This window comes from Prunus mume, linkage group LG1, assembly GCF_029339155.1.
Source record: "Prunus mume cultivar Tortuosa linkage group LG1, ASM2933915v1, whole genome shotgun sequence".
NCBI lineage: Eukaryota > Viridiplantae > Streptophyta > Magnoliopsida > Rosales > Rosaceae > Prunus > Prunus mume.
Genome location: NC_142698.1, coordinates 2,416,746 through 2,431,351, shown reverse-complemented (window position 1 = coordinate 2,431,351; position 14,606 = coordinate 2,416,746). Strand labels below are relative to the sequence as shown.

Here is a 14,606-nt window from a genome sequence, read left to right as displayed (position 1 = left end):
GAGGTGCCCGACGCCATACCTCTGATCGATGTCTCGAATCATCTGGCAGTTTCCCATGCTCAAGATAATCCATTAAAGGTTGCCTCCAATCGTCAATGTCAATGGACAATACCGAGATAACGTTGGCTCCTTCTTGCGATGCCCCAAGTGTTAATGGAACGACCCAGCGTTGGCAAACTGGAAGATTCACCGCTTCATCTTTTGTCAACGCCAACATAGCGGCAAGATTGGCTAAGGCATCTGCCATTTGGTTGTCCTTTCTTGGCACATGCTCCAGCATCATGAAGTCAAACCTTTCCAGTAATTGCGTGGCCATTTGGTGATATGGAATTAGATCATCCTTCCTAACTTCGTAGTAGGTCAACAAACATGGAGTCACCATATACTTCTAAGCTCGATATCTTCATCTCTACGGCCATTTGTAAGCCCATGATCAAAGCCTGGTATTCTGCAACGTTGTTCAAGCAAAGTTCACTTAAAGAGAATGAGTAAGGCAATACGTGTCTCTCGGGTGACAGGAAGACCACGCTAGCCCCCGCCCCATCTTTACGAGCCGATCCGTCAAAAACATAATCCAAGCGGGAGAAATGTCAGCGAAGAAGACTTGTTCGTCGGGTAAGTCATCCGAAATTTCCCAGTCTGCTAGAATTGGATGATCGGCTAGGAAATCTGCAACAGCTTGCCCCTTTACCGCCTTTGTTGAAGTGTAGATGATTTCATATTGATTGAGAAGTAATGCCCACTTGGCCAAACGCCCGTTAAGACTGGTTTTGACATAACGTACCTCACCGGGTCAGCTCGTGCAACTGTGAATGCTTGCATGTAGTGCCTTAACTTTTGAATAGCAAAGACAAGTGCAAGACACGTCTTTTCTATAGGCGTGTAGTTCAATTCGGGACCAGTAAGAGTTCGGCTTAGATAATAGAGTGCTTGCTCCTTATGTGACTCAGTCTCTTGCCAACAGGGCTCCAATTGACCTCTCTTGAACCGTAATGTACAATATGAGTGGTTTGCCTGGAATAGGAGCTCCTAACAGTGGTGAACTCGATAGGTACTTCTTTATGCTTTCAAATGCATTGTGACAAGCTTCATCCCAAACAAATGGAACATCTTTCTTCATAAGGCGACTGAATGGCTGACACCTTCCTGCTAAATTTGAGATGAATCGCCGAATGAACCCAAACGCCCTTGTAAACTTTTCAATTCCGTAAATTTCTTGGCTCGGGCATACCTCGGATGGCTTTAATCTTAGTCTGGTCTACTTCGATGCCTCGATGTTTAACGATGAAACCAAAAAATTTACCTGACGTGACGCCGAAAGCACACTTCAAAGGGTTCATCTTGAGTTGGTATTTCCGCAATCTGTTAAACACCATTCTCAAGTCTTTCAAGTGATCTTCTCTTCTTTTTGACTTGATCACCAGGTCATCAACGTAGCACTCGACATTCTTATGAAGCATGTCACCAAAGATCTTTTGCATTGCACGTTGATAAGTCGCACCTGCATTCTTGAGGCCAAATGGCATCACTTTGTAACAGTAAATTCCTTTTAGAGTGCGGAAGGCTGTGAGTTCTTCGTCCTCTGGTGACATTCTTATTTGATTGTATCCAGATGAACCATCCATGAAAGATAAGGCTTCATGACCTGTGGTTGCATCAACCATAAGCTCAACTATGGGCAATGGAAAGTCATCCTTCGGGCAAGTCTCGTTTAAGTCTCGGAAGTCAACACAAATACGAATTTGTCCAGTGATTTTCTTCTTCACCGGAACGATGTTCGCTATCCACGTCGGGTATTTCACCTCTCTAATAAATCCGGCGGCAATCAACTTGTCAACTTCGGCTTTAATTTGACTTAGGAGCTCCGGACGGAAGCAACATTGAGTTTGCTTGATTGGGCGCGTTCCAGGTTTGACTGCAAGGTGATGGACAACAACCTTCGATCAAGGCCTGGCATCTCCTTGTACGTCCAAGCAAAGACATCTTTATACTCAAGTAGTAGTTGATGATATGACTCCTCTTCACTAGGATTCAAAAGTGCACTGAGAAGATAGGTCTTGGGTCTTCATTTGTGCCCAGATTGAGTTCTTTTAGTTCATCAACAGTTGCTTGGCCTCCATCTTCTAATGCGGAATGAGCATCATGAACCTCTTCCTCGAAAGGTTCCTCTTCGTCGAGCTCTTTGATCGTAACGTGATGAACAGCTAGAACCTCCGCTTCTTCATTGTCACTTTTGTTTTGCTGACTCAAAGTTTCCCGAGTTTGTATGATTGTTCGTCGTTTCACTTTGATTTGGTCACCTGAAGTTACGTCTAATGTAGAGTGACGTTTCATACGTGACGGGATTAAGCTCCGAATTTCATTGTCTTCCGTTGAATCGACATGAACTCTAGTTTTCAATTCTTGCTGATTTTTCTCTTCAGACGACTTGCTTGGAACTCCAAGTCTTTCTAGCGCCGATCTGCGTGGGGCTGGTTGAATTCCCATTTGACTATCATGCCCAGTTATCCTTTTGAACACAGAAGGTTGTGATGTTGATTCTTTGATGCGGCTGAAAACGAGGTTTGGGTAGGCTTGTCTAAACGGTCGAACACTGAGGCTCTCTTAATAACCTTTGGTTCTTCTTCCTCCTCAACCGCTTCGACACTAATATGTTGAGCTTCTGCTTTCTTTTCTTTTCTTCTAGCAGAGATCTTGACAGGTGCAACATGAGTAAAACCTAGGCCTGCTCTAGCTGAGTCAATTGTGCAACCTTGCTCCTTCAACTTCTTTTGGGTTTTGCTAAGGCCATGCTTCCTTTCTCCTGTGACATCTGGATTAAGCTCTCCCATCGAAGAAGATAAGCTGAAGTCATAACCTGCCTTTGACATGAGCTTATAAGTATTAGGGTCAAAACCTTCTTTTCTTCTTGCGACCGGAAGAGATTCGTGTCTTGTTGCCTCTTGTGATGGTCTGACGAACCCTGGTACCGAAGATTTCGAAACGTCTGAATTATTCAACTTGGGTAAAGTTATGGTTGTCGACTCCTTCAAGAACTTCATGTCGCTTTTTCCCCATTTCCTTGGCTTTACTTCTTCTCCAAATGGGGATTGTCCTTCCTTCCGTCGAGATGATGAGACATAACGGAGGACGGGAGTAGACACCTTCCGTGAATCTGTCGGTGATGATCCCATTTGTCCGGACAAAGTGCTTTTGACTTCTTTGAAACATTCTCTGCAGCATGAGGGCATTCAATGCTCTTCTCTTCTTGGCATGGCTTTTCCTGTCGAGTGAACCTCCACAGAATAACTTCAGATACCACGTCTTCATCTATGTAAAATTTGGCGTCCGCGAAGTAAGACTCGGCTTCAGTAAATGGTTTGACGTCACCCAAGATTTTCTTTACTCCTCTCTGTAAAATTTGAAACATTGATGTAAGGTTGAAGGCACTATCCCATTTTCATGCACCCATGGCCTTCCTAATAGGAGATTGTAGGAGGTCTTAGCATCAATAACGTGAAATAGGGTGTTTGACTTTAAATCGCCTATCACAAGCTCAATTCTGATCATACCCATAACTCTTTGTCCTCCTTGATTGAAGCCTTGAATCATGAGACGACTGCGAGACAATTCGTCCATGGTGATGCCTAACTTCATCATCGTGGATTTAGGCATGATGTTCACTGCTGAACCTCCGTCCACAAGCATGCGACTAAGTTTTTGTTCTCGCACATACCCTGACACGAAAAGCGGACGATTATGTGGTTTAGATCCTAACAAGAGGTCTTCATCGGTGAATGTGATGGAAGCGCACGTCGCGCAGCAAATAGCATGGTCTTGAGACTCAGGCTCTAATTCTCCGGTCCTCCTTATCCTATTTGGTTGGATATCGAGATCCATTAATGCCTTTACCAATGCTACACGTATGGCTTCAGGGAGTTCCATCGCTTCTTCAATATTTGAATACGCTGGTGGATTTTCTGCCTGTGTTGAGACCTCTCGCTCCTCATGAGTTTCATATCTTCCTTCTGAGGCATCTTCGCCATCTACCTGATAGCAAGTTGTCATATGGACTGTCTCCGTTGGCCCTCTTACGAAGAACACTTTGGGAAAGTATTCTCCTAGCATAACTGGAGTTCGTGGCCCTTGGATTAATGGTCCATCTTCTTGTTCGGAGCCTCTCTTCACCATCCGTTTGGTTTTGTTTTTAGAATGTTGGTGCGAGCCTCTCTTTCGCTGCTCCTTCTTTGGTTGAGCATTTTGTCGTTGAGGAATGCGCTTTGTACGAGACTTCCGCCGAGTAACGAGCGTCCATCCTTCATTGTCATCAAAAGATGAGTCACCAACAAAGCCATCACCACATTGATTGTTTGGTTCACCCACCACTTCTTTTGTACATAGATCAGTCTTCTGGTGTATGCCCCTTATAGATTGAAACTCCGATCTTTTTGACAATACGGGCAACGGCACCGGCTCAAAGGATCCGAACACAATTGTGGCAACGTTCGCCTCCGCAATTTCGTCAACATCCAACTCAATCCTTCCTTGCCTAGCTAAATTCATAATTAGCTCCTTCAACACGAAGCACTTTTCTAATTGATGGCTGACAATTCTGTGGTATTTGCAAAATTTAGGTCGTTGACCCGGTTCATCTCCTCAGGCCGCTTACATTCCGGCAATTCGATTACCTTCTTTTCCAGAAATCCTCAAGCATACTGCGACATCGGAGTCAGAAAATGGTACGCTTCTCCTCCAATTCCTTTAAGGTGCGCCGACGTCTATCTACCTCTCGGGATGACTCCATCCTTTTGACTTCCCTCTTCTTATCTCGGGTGGAGATTTTGACCGGGACAGTGTTGATTGTCATTGCTTCCTTGATAGGCTTCTTGACCGGCTTATCTGTCTTTTGTCCAAAGACTTTCTCCTTTTTATGCTCGATGACGGGCTCATGCTTTCCTCCGTGGCTGGCAATGCTTAACTCCATATCATGGGCACGAGTGGCTAGCTCCTCAAACGTGCGGGGTTTAATTCCTTGTAGAATGTAGAGTAACCCCCAATGCATCCCTTGAATGCACATCTCAACTGCCGATATCTCCAAAAGCCTATCTTTGCAATCCAAGCTTAATGAACGTCATCGATTGATGTAATCAACAACAGGTTCATCTTTCCATTACTTGGTATTCGTGAGTTCCATCATACTCACGGTGCGACGAGTGCTATAGAATCTGTTCAAGAATTCTCGCTCCATTTGGTCCCAACTGTCAAGGGACATGGACTCCAAGTCTACATACCAATCAAATGCATTTCCCTTCAGGGACCGAACAAATTGTTTCACCAGGTGGTCACCCTCCGTTCCAGCATTGTTGCATGTTTCGACGAAGTGTGCAATGTGTTGTTTTGGATTGCCCTTTCCATCGAATTGTTGGAACTTGGGAGGTTGATATCCCGTCGGCATCCGCAAGTTGTCTATCCTCCTGGTGTATGGCTTAGAATACATGAGTGTGTCTCGGGAAGGTGCTCCGTATTGAATTCTGATGGTGTTCGTGATCATGTCCTGAAGTTGTTGGACTGACAAAGAACCCACCGAGGCGGTGTCAATTTTTTCGTGCGACTTCTCACCCGACTCTGTTTCATGACCCAATCCTTTCTCGTTGGATTCAGCCTCATGATGTGGTCCTTTCTTGTTTGCGTCTTGACCAGGCTCCTTATCATGATGTGCTTCCCACTTGTTGATGAGAGAAGCAATCTGCGCATCCTTCTCTTCGATCATCTTCGTCAATTTCGTGACCACTTCGCTCATATGGGCCAGCTGTTCTTCAATAGACATTGCTCCCGTCACCATAACCTACATGGCCATAGAATAAGACTCACCTATGGACGCGGAGGCAATCTTCTTCTGTGGGTCGTCACCTGGAGCCAAATTTGTAAACACGAATTTCCTGCGACAAATGAGACAAGAACACGTGTACAAAATAATATTTGTATTTATGAAATTTAGGGTTACAATCTCTGTATTGAATCCTCTGATTCGATCTCCAAAAATGTATAAAGAAAATTTGTGTTTGATGCGAGGGTCGTAGAGACTTGATCTTGATCAAACGGGTAGCACAAGGCTTGTTTGGTGTTTGGGATTTTCTATGGTGGAGGAACCGGCACGTATTTGTTGTGCTTGGTGGCTCTTCCAAAGTGTAGGTGAAGAATGCAGGGAGTTTTCTGCTTCTTCTCAATGCTAGGTTTTTTTGGCCCCCTCTTTCGTCTTTAAGCCTCCTATTTATAGACTCTTGTAGGATGCTTGACCTAAATAAATTTCCCTATTTAAAACCTTGTTTTGTGGGATTTTGATTTGATTTAAATCAATTCCCATAATCTGGCAATTTAACCAGATTATCTTCAATTGATTGACCTGATTAATATTTGATTTAAATCAAAGTCAATCACAGAAGATTCTTTCCCTTAATTTTGTCTTCATCTTGAACCGTCTGATGCACTCCGTCGGATGTCGCCACGTGTCACCTTTTTGACAGTTAATCCGATTTTGATGAGTCACACGCCACATGGGCGAATTATGGAGCCCACAATTTAATCCACTAAACCCTAATTATTTTCTCGTCCAACGAAATTTATTGCATCAAAATTTCTTTGTCTACAGGTATATTTAAATCATATTTATTATATGGGTTGGCCTAAGATGGTCAACTTGGGTTTGGCCACGTGGAGCTCAAATGGGTCGCACTCGGGCCAAGGGTTGCCCATTAAAAAAATCGGGTCATGCCAAGCTATAATATATCATGGGCTCGGGACGGCCTCCTTGGGCACACGGGTTGCAAGCCATATGATGAACCCGAGTTTACACATGAGACTAAATTCTGAATTCCAAAATACAATCAAGCTACCGCCTCTAAGCTAGCTACATTGCAAGCACCCTCCTCTTAAGGTAGTATAAGAAATCTACCACATTAATTCAGCCTTGCTCAATCCAATAAGTCAGACGAAAGTATGTCACCATATGTTCTGCCTCTTTTTTTGAATTTTCCCAATTGCTCAAAAAATTTGAATACGTGCCTCCTTTAAAACTGATATGGCACATAAACTTCATTGTGTGACCTAGTACCTTGCCTACAATGTTAAATTGTGGTTCAACATCAAGCATTTGTGTGTTCAATGAGAATAGGCTTGAATGGAACAACATCTAAGATGCTCATCTTTAATGTTTTATGCTTTCGTTGTTCATATTTTCTAAATCCATAGATATCACTACGAAAAACATGGATTTGGCAACAACTAGATATTGTTTGCCAATATCAAAAGTCTTTACTTGAAAGTATAGGCAACGAAAAATGGTTGTTGTCACAGGCGTTGCTTTATACCCCTGTCAGAAGTCATTGCATGAACACAATGGCAACTCAAATAGTAGTTGTTGGCATCTATCTTATGGAGTGACTATAAAGTCCTTGCTTTTCCTTTTCCCCAACAACTCGCTGATGTTGCCTAACTGCAACAAATAAGCAACCAAAGTAGAAGTTGTTGCCTATTTCTCATAGTTTTCATTTATTTAATTAAATTTGTTATATATTAAATATTTTGCTAGTTATACATAATATGAAATGTATTCAATTAAATTACATATAGTTCTTTTGCTAGTATACATAATGTGGGTATATGAATTTTGATAACTAATCATAAAGTGACACGTGGACGAAGGAATATTCCTTAGGTCAAATAATTGTGCTAATTAAATTTTATTTAATTAGCTAATTATCCTTGATTTAAGATAAGAATATCTCCCTAAATCAAGGATTCGATTTCCACCAAATCTCCTTGATATTATCCTTTCATCTCATTTAAGGAAAAGAATAATCCCCATCAATAGGGAGATGTGGTGTGGTGAGTTACAGAAGTGTTAGGGAGTTACACCAATGATCGCCAAATCAATGAGACCTATTCAATATGCTCTGTAACAGTTTTCAGTTGTGAAATTAATTAGCTTTATTTACTATAGTACCCCCTGAAACTTCGATCAAATCTCACTTTACTCCTCCAAAATTAAAATGGCCTACTTAACCCCCTTGATCGTGGTTTTGTGTTCCACTTTACCCCCCAACCATTAACACTATTCAAAAGACTGTCAAAAATGCTGACGTGGCAGGGTCATTATGTTAAAAGCACCCACACACTACTACATTTTACAATTTGCGTGACGAAGAAAATTTGGTCGAGCAAAGTACATTTGAGTCGCACAAACCTCAGCGCGACAGAAAATTCGTCGCACAAAGGTTGTGAAAAAGACTTTGCACAACGAAAATTTTTAGTTGGCCGCAAAACCCAGAGCTACAGCTTAACCTTTCGAACAAAAGTTTAGGACGAGACTAACTTTCGCCTCTCAAAACTTTTTGCGATGACAACATATTCGTACACACTCGACGGTTTACCTTCGTCGCACATAAATGTAGGGATGAGAGTACTGTTCGTCTCTCAAACCTTTGTGCGACGATGTGGGTTGGCGATGAAAGTATCTTAGTCGCTTTTTTCGCGAGACTAAGCTTTCGCTGAACAAAAATAAGATATATTTTATTTAATTTTACATTTTACATTTTTTTTATTTGTTAAAAAAAAATTTGGTTTTTGTTTTTGGTAATAAAATGAAATTGCAATAAAAAAAATGTAATGAAGAGAAATTTTTAAAAAAAATAATGTGAAGGCGCCGGAGCACCATCTCTGTTATCGCCTCACTCACCCCATATATCATACGACCGTCGCTCTCTGAGCAACGCGCCGGAGCACCGCCTAAAACCCGCCACCAACACCACCACTAAACGGCCTTGTAGCTCAGGCCGTGAACCCGACGGCCGAGATTCGTTCCTCGCTCGGCCACAATCGTTTGATTAGGAGTCGAACGCAAAACAGGCGCAACATTTAAACCATCTTCTACCTGAACCTCATCATCATCTCGACGCACGGTAAACCGTGCTGGCACGCCCGCTCATAACCGCACCGCACCCAAAAGAAGGACGTCACGTGTTGACACGCATCCCCTCGGCCCGGAGCACCAGGCCGCGAGATTTGCGACGGACAAACAAAAGTCTTATCTTTCATGGATGGTTCATCTTGATATAATCAAATAAGAATGTCGCCAGAGGATGAAGGGCTCACCGTTTTCCACACTCCGAAAGGAATTTATTGTTACAAGGTAATGCCATTTGGTTTTAAGAATGCAGGTGTGACCTATCAGCGGGCGATGCAAAAGAACTTTGGGGGCATGTTTCACAAGAATGTTAAGTGCTACATTGATGCCTGGTGGTCAAGTCACAGAGAAGAGAAGATCACTTGAAAGACCTGAGAATGGTTTTCAATAGACTGCGAAAGTGTCAACTCAAGATGAACCCTTCGAAAGTGTCACATCAGGTAAATTGCTTGGTTTCATTTTTAAACATCGAGGCATCGTAGTAGATCAGTCTAAGATTAAAACTATCTAGGATATGGCCGAGCCAAGAAATTTACGTGAGTAAAAAGTTTACAGCCACATCTCGCTTTTATTCAACAATTCGTCTCAAACTTTGCAGGGCGGTGTCAACCATTCTGTCGTGTTATGAACAAGGATGTCTCATTTGTTTAGGATGAGGCTTGTCACAATACCTTGGAGAGCATAAAGAAGTACTTATCGAGTTCATCACTATTAGGAGCTCCTATTTCGGCAAGCCAGTCGTATTGTACATTACGGCTCAAGAGAGATCAATGAGAGCCCTTTTGGCGCAAGAGAATGAGTCACATAAAGAGTAGGCACTCTACCATCTAAGTCGAACCCATACTGGTCCTAAACTAAACTACACACCTATAGAAAAGACATGTCTTGTACTTGTTTTTGCTATTCAAAAGTTAAGGCACTACATGCAAGCGTTCACGGTCCATCTAACTGCACGAGCTGACAAGGTACATTATGTCAAAACCAGTCTTAACGGGGCATTTGGCCAAGTGGACATTACTTCTCAATCAATATGAAATCATCTACACTCCAGCAAAGGTGGTTAAAGGTCAAGTTGTTGTAGACTTCCTAGCTAATCATCGAATTCCAGAAGACTGGGAAATTTCAGATGACATACCCGAAGAAAAAGTCTTCTTCACTGACGTTTTTCTTGCGTGGACGATGTTCTTTGACGGATCAACTCGTATAGATGGGGCAGGGGCTAGCGTAGTCTTCATATCACCCGAGAGGCATGTACTGCCCTATTCATTCTGCTTAAGTGAGCCTTGCCCAAATAATGTTGCAGAATACCAAGCTTTGATCATAGGCTTGCAAATGGCGGTGAAGATGAAAATATAAACCTAGCAATATCGTAAACGACCTGCTAACACGACACATATTGGCAAACAAATTTTAGTATTTGAGTCCGTGTTGACCCGTTAGCCACACAGTAATCTAACATGTCGTTTTAGTGTCAATTCACGAAAACACGAATCCACTAGTTAAGCAATGGTAGTTTTATAATTTTCTATTCTAAAATCCTTACGAACCCTAGCATTGTCGTAATCATCTTCATTCCGCTGTGCTTCACACTCACACAATTCACTTTCTATTTCTCAACCTCATTTTCTTCCTTCTGCGATCTCATCTTACATCTCTCTTGTTGTCTCTGTCTCTCTCTCTCTTTCCAATCTTCCCTCCTCAAATCCTCTCTCAAGCAAGTACAATTGTCTTTCTTGATTTTTCTTGGTAAATTTATTTGATTTTTAGTTTAGATTTATGTTTTGGGTTGCATTGCATATGGGTTTCTCTTTTAATTACGTATTACATCAGTTGTTTCAACAATTAAACTGTCCTTTACATTCTGGATTTCTTAGGTTATGATGTGCGGGTTTCTCACATCTGGGTTTCTTTTCATCTTTGATACAACAAGTAAACTATATAAACCAAATTCTTTGAAGTTTTGGAAGCTTTATATCTATACATAATATTCATATTAAATATATAAAAAAAAGTATGAAAGAGGAGAACAATGTCATACCAATACTTTTATATAATTACATATCGGTTTAATATTATATAAAAGTATGAAAGAGGATTCATATTATATAAAGAGTATGAAACAGGGGAAACATGACTCATATTACATAATTACATCTCGGTTTCTTTCTATTGTTGTTTCTAATGATATTTATATGTTTTGAAGGGGATATGGTGGATGTTACAGAAAATAGCTCTACCAATGCTTTTGAGGAGTATGTTGAAGTTTCAATGGGTATTGGTACAACTATTGAAAATATAGAAGAGAAAGAGTTAAGCCCTACAAAGAAAAAGGTTAGCACTATGTGGGTAAGCATAAACTAAGATCTCCTGCTTGGGAATCATTTGATATATTGCCTCTTGGTGAAGATAAGAAAAAGCATGCTAAATATAAAAATTGTGGGATTATATATGAACGTGATAATGGGTATGGTACAGGAAATTTGTGGAATCATGCTAAAAATTGCCTTAAGAAGCCACATGGTGATGTGAAGCAATTATTTATGTCATCTTCAGGATTGCGTTCCTCGCAACTTGATCATGTGAAATTTCATAACTTGTTAATAGAGGTGATCATCAAGCATTGTTTACACCATAATCAACTGAGCATATCCAGCCCCAAAACAACTAGCACCAAGGCAGACACGCCTTCTCACCTGTCGAAGGAAGACACTTTTCCATAGCAGCGACACTGCCAAGCTCTCGACCGTCAAGCTCCCAACCGCCAAACCTAATCTCCAAGGACACGTGTCACAGCCACAGCGACTTGCACAAAGTCCCACGTTGAAACTTTGTGCAAGGGTCCCATTTTCACTTCTCTATAAATATGGAATTGTACCCAAGTAAAAAGGGTAACTACTTTCTCACCTTTACTGTTACTCGCCAAATTTACCACTCATAGTGACTTAAGCATCGGAGAGCCTTGGCCGGCACCACACCGTGTCGAAGCTTGACGACCTCTCCTACTTTGTCTTCTACAGCTCTTCCCTTACCGAAGGTCCTTACCTTCTCCCCTGCTGAAGACACTCTACTTCTCTCTGAGTTGACCTCCCAAAAAGAGCTTCAACAAGCATAATTTGCCTTTTATAGCGTATGTCTCTCCTGATATCAAACTGCCATGTAGAAACATCGTTAAGGCATGTGTGTTGAGGATGTTTAAAAGTGAAAAACAAAAACTTTATAGTTTGTTAAGCGCAGTTTAGGGAAGAATTTGTTTAACTTTAGATTTATGGGCCTTTATATGTACTGATGGGTATCTTGCTCTTACTACTCACTTTGTTGACCAAGATTGGAGATTGAACAAAAAAATTATAAATTGTTTTCATATGCATCCTCCACATTCTAGTATTGCATTATTTGAAAAATCAATACATTGATAACTGAGTGGGGGATTGAGAAGAAGTTGTTTTCTATGATTTTGGATAATGCTTATACAAATACTTCTTTTGTTGATATTTTGATGAATCAGTTGAAATTTAGATGTCTTCTATTGATGAGTGGCAAGTTTTTTCATGTGCGTTGTTGTGCTCACATTTTAAACTTGATAGTCCAAGATGAACTTAAGAAAATTGATTCGTCAGTGATAAAGATTTGTGAGTGCATCAAATATATAAAGGGTTCTGAGGGGAGAAAATGAAAGTTCTATGAATGTGTTTCACAAGCAGGGATAATAGGTAGTAAGAGAGGAACTCAACTTATACCATGCTTGAGAGTGCACTTTTCTTTCGTCATGATTTTATTAATTTAGGGTTGATTGATTCCAATTTCACTAGTTGTCTTTCTCCCCAAGGGTAGATTAAAGTAGAGAAGATTTCCAAGTTTTTGAGGTCCTTTTATTATGTTACATGCTTATTTTCTAGGACAAAGTACCCCATATCAAATTTATTCTTCCCTAAGGTGTTTATAATCCAGCACAAAATTAAGGCAGCCATGGAAGATAGTGATGGTTTCATGAGCCAGATGGGAACTACTATGAACATGAAGTTTGAGAAGTATTGGTCAAAGTACAGTTTAATTCTTGCAATTGCAATTATTATGGATCCTCGTTATAAGTTATATTTTGTAGAGTGGGCTTATACCAAGCTTCGAGGCAAGGATTCTGAAGAATTTAAGTGTGTTAGAGACACATTGGCTTCTCTTTTTTATGTGTACTTGGAAAATTTATCTCATCTTCTTAATTCGAATTATGGAATGAATGAGGCAACTAATCACACGGAATGTGGCGATACCATTTGTAGGTAACCTAAACTACTTTTTTGTTGTTTTTATATGTATTGTTGCATATTGTATGGCTCCCTAATGTTTGTATGTTTCATTTTGTATGATGTACGATTTTGATAATAGTTACAAAAATGGTCCAAGTTCAAGTAAGAAAAATGAATTGCATAAGTATTTGGATGAGGAAAGACTAGATAGAAAGCAAAACATAGATGTTCTTTTTTGGTGGCAAATGGAGCATTTTCATTGTCCAATACTTTCACATCTAGCTCGAGATGTGTTAACAATTCCTATTTTTACAGTTGCATTGGAATCGGCTTTTAGTGTTGGTAAAGGAGGTAATAATTATATAACTAAAAACTAGTGTTTTTTTTATATGTTTTTTTTTTCATTATGTGAATTAATGCTTTGTAATTTTGGGGTTTTCAATGCTTAGCTATGGAGGAAGAGAGTGCTACTATAAAAAGCCTTACTAAAGATGTCTTCAAACTTAATTGTGAAGATACTAGATCAGGGCAATGCTCAAATAGTATTTCTCTTGATGATTGATGTGAGTTATTGATGAGTAATTGATATTTTATCAATATAATATTTCTCAATAATTGTATACTTTCTCATAGTTGTCTATATTTTTTTTTCTTCCAGGAAAATTGAAAGTGAAATGTTGAAGTTTGGATCATGTTCATGGATGCCATGCATACCTGTTCTTTTTCCTTTTTGTTATCTCAAGTTTGGTGTAACTATTTAATATATTTTTAGCTTTTCTTTGGAATGTTATTAATCTTTATCGACATATATAATGTATTATTTGGAGACCACCAAACCAAAAAAATGTATTGTTTGGAGATATTATATTTTAAGATTTTAAAATTCATTATAAAAAAATAGTTTATTTTTCTTATTGTGTGAAATGGGTCGTGTCGTGTGATTCACAAATTGTAACGGGTCGTGTTCATGTTCGACATTTTCAACCCGTTTTCTTATCTTGTCATGTCGCATCAACCTGTTAAGAAAAGTCGGTTGACACGAACACTGAAAAAACAACATGAATGTCACGTCTATGAAAATATCAAGCTTAGAAGTGTATGTGATCAACCAGCCCATTACGAGGTTATGAATGATGATTTGATTCCATACCACCAAATAGCCACGCAGTTATTTGAAAAGTTTGACTTCGTGATGTTGGAACATGTGCCAATAAAGGATAACCAAATTGCAGATACCTTAGCCATGAGTTTTAGTATGGAAGTCTTATTCACATATCAAACTAGAACTCATAAGTTGCAATAGTCCAAACTAGTCCTCACACCTCATACATCATAGTTGTCTTGTGGACGAGTCGTTTGTCTTTGATATCACTATACGGTCAGTAAAAGAAAAAATGACTCAAAGGTCATTATCAGGATTCTCA

At 40.2% G+C, this 14,606-nt stretch overlaps 1 protein-coding gene and 1 pseudogene across 1 annotated transcript; one reads left to right on the top strand and one right to left on the bottom strand.

Moving 5' to 3' along the window:
* Nucleotides 1–375: 375 nt before the first annotated feature.
* Nucleotides 376–5,806, bottom strand: LOC148920680 (uncharacterized; annotated as a pseudogene).
* Nucleotides 5,807–12,303: 6,497 nt separating this feature from the next.
* LOC148920679 (zinc finger BED domain-containing protein DAYSLEEPER-like) lies at nucleotides 12,304–13,744 on the top strand. Its single transcript, XM_089044084.1, has 3 exons — nucleotides 12,304–13,208; nucleotides 13,297–13,533; nucleotides 13,632–13,744. The coding sequence occupies exons 1-3, from the start codon at nucleotides 12,908–12,910 to the stop codon at nucleotides 13,742–13,744; spliced, it is 651 nt and encodes a 216-aa protein (XP_088900210.1). The 5' UTR covers nucleotides 12,304–12,907.
* Nucleotides 13,745–14,606: the final 862 nt, after the last annotated feature.

What these genes read in the sequence shown, in the direction of transcription:
- LOC148920679 (XM_089044084.1), top strand. Translation starts at nt 12,908, where the DNA reads ATGGAAGATAGTGATGGTTTCATGAGCCAGATGGGAACTACTATGAAC. An exon ending in CACGGAATGTGGCGATACCA is followed by an intron (nt 13,209 to 13,296) that starts TTTGTAGGTAAC and finishes ATGTTTCATTTT; the next exon opens with GTATGATGTACGATTTTGAT. An exon ending in TTTTAGTGTTGGTAAAGGAG is followed by an intron (nt 13,534 to 13,631) that starts GTAATAATTATA and finishes TTCAATGCTTAG; the next exon opens with CTATGGAGGAAGAGAGTGCT.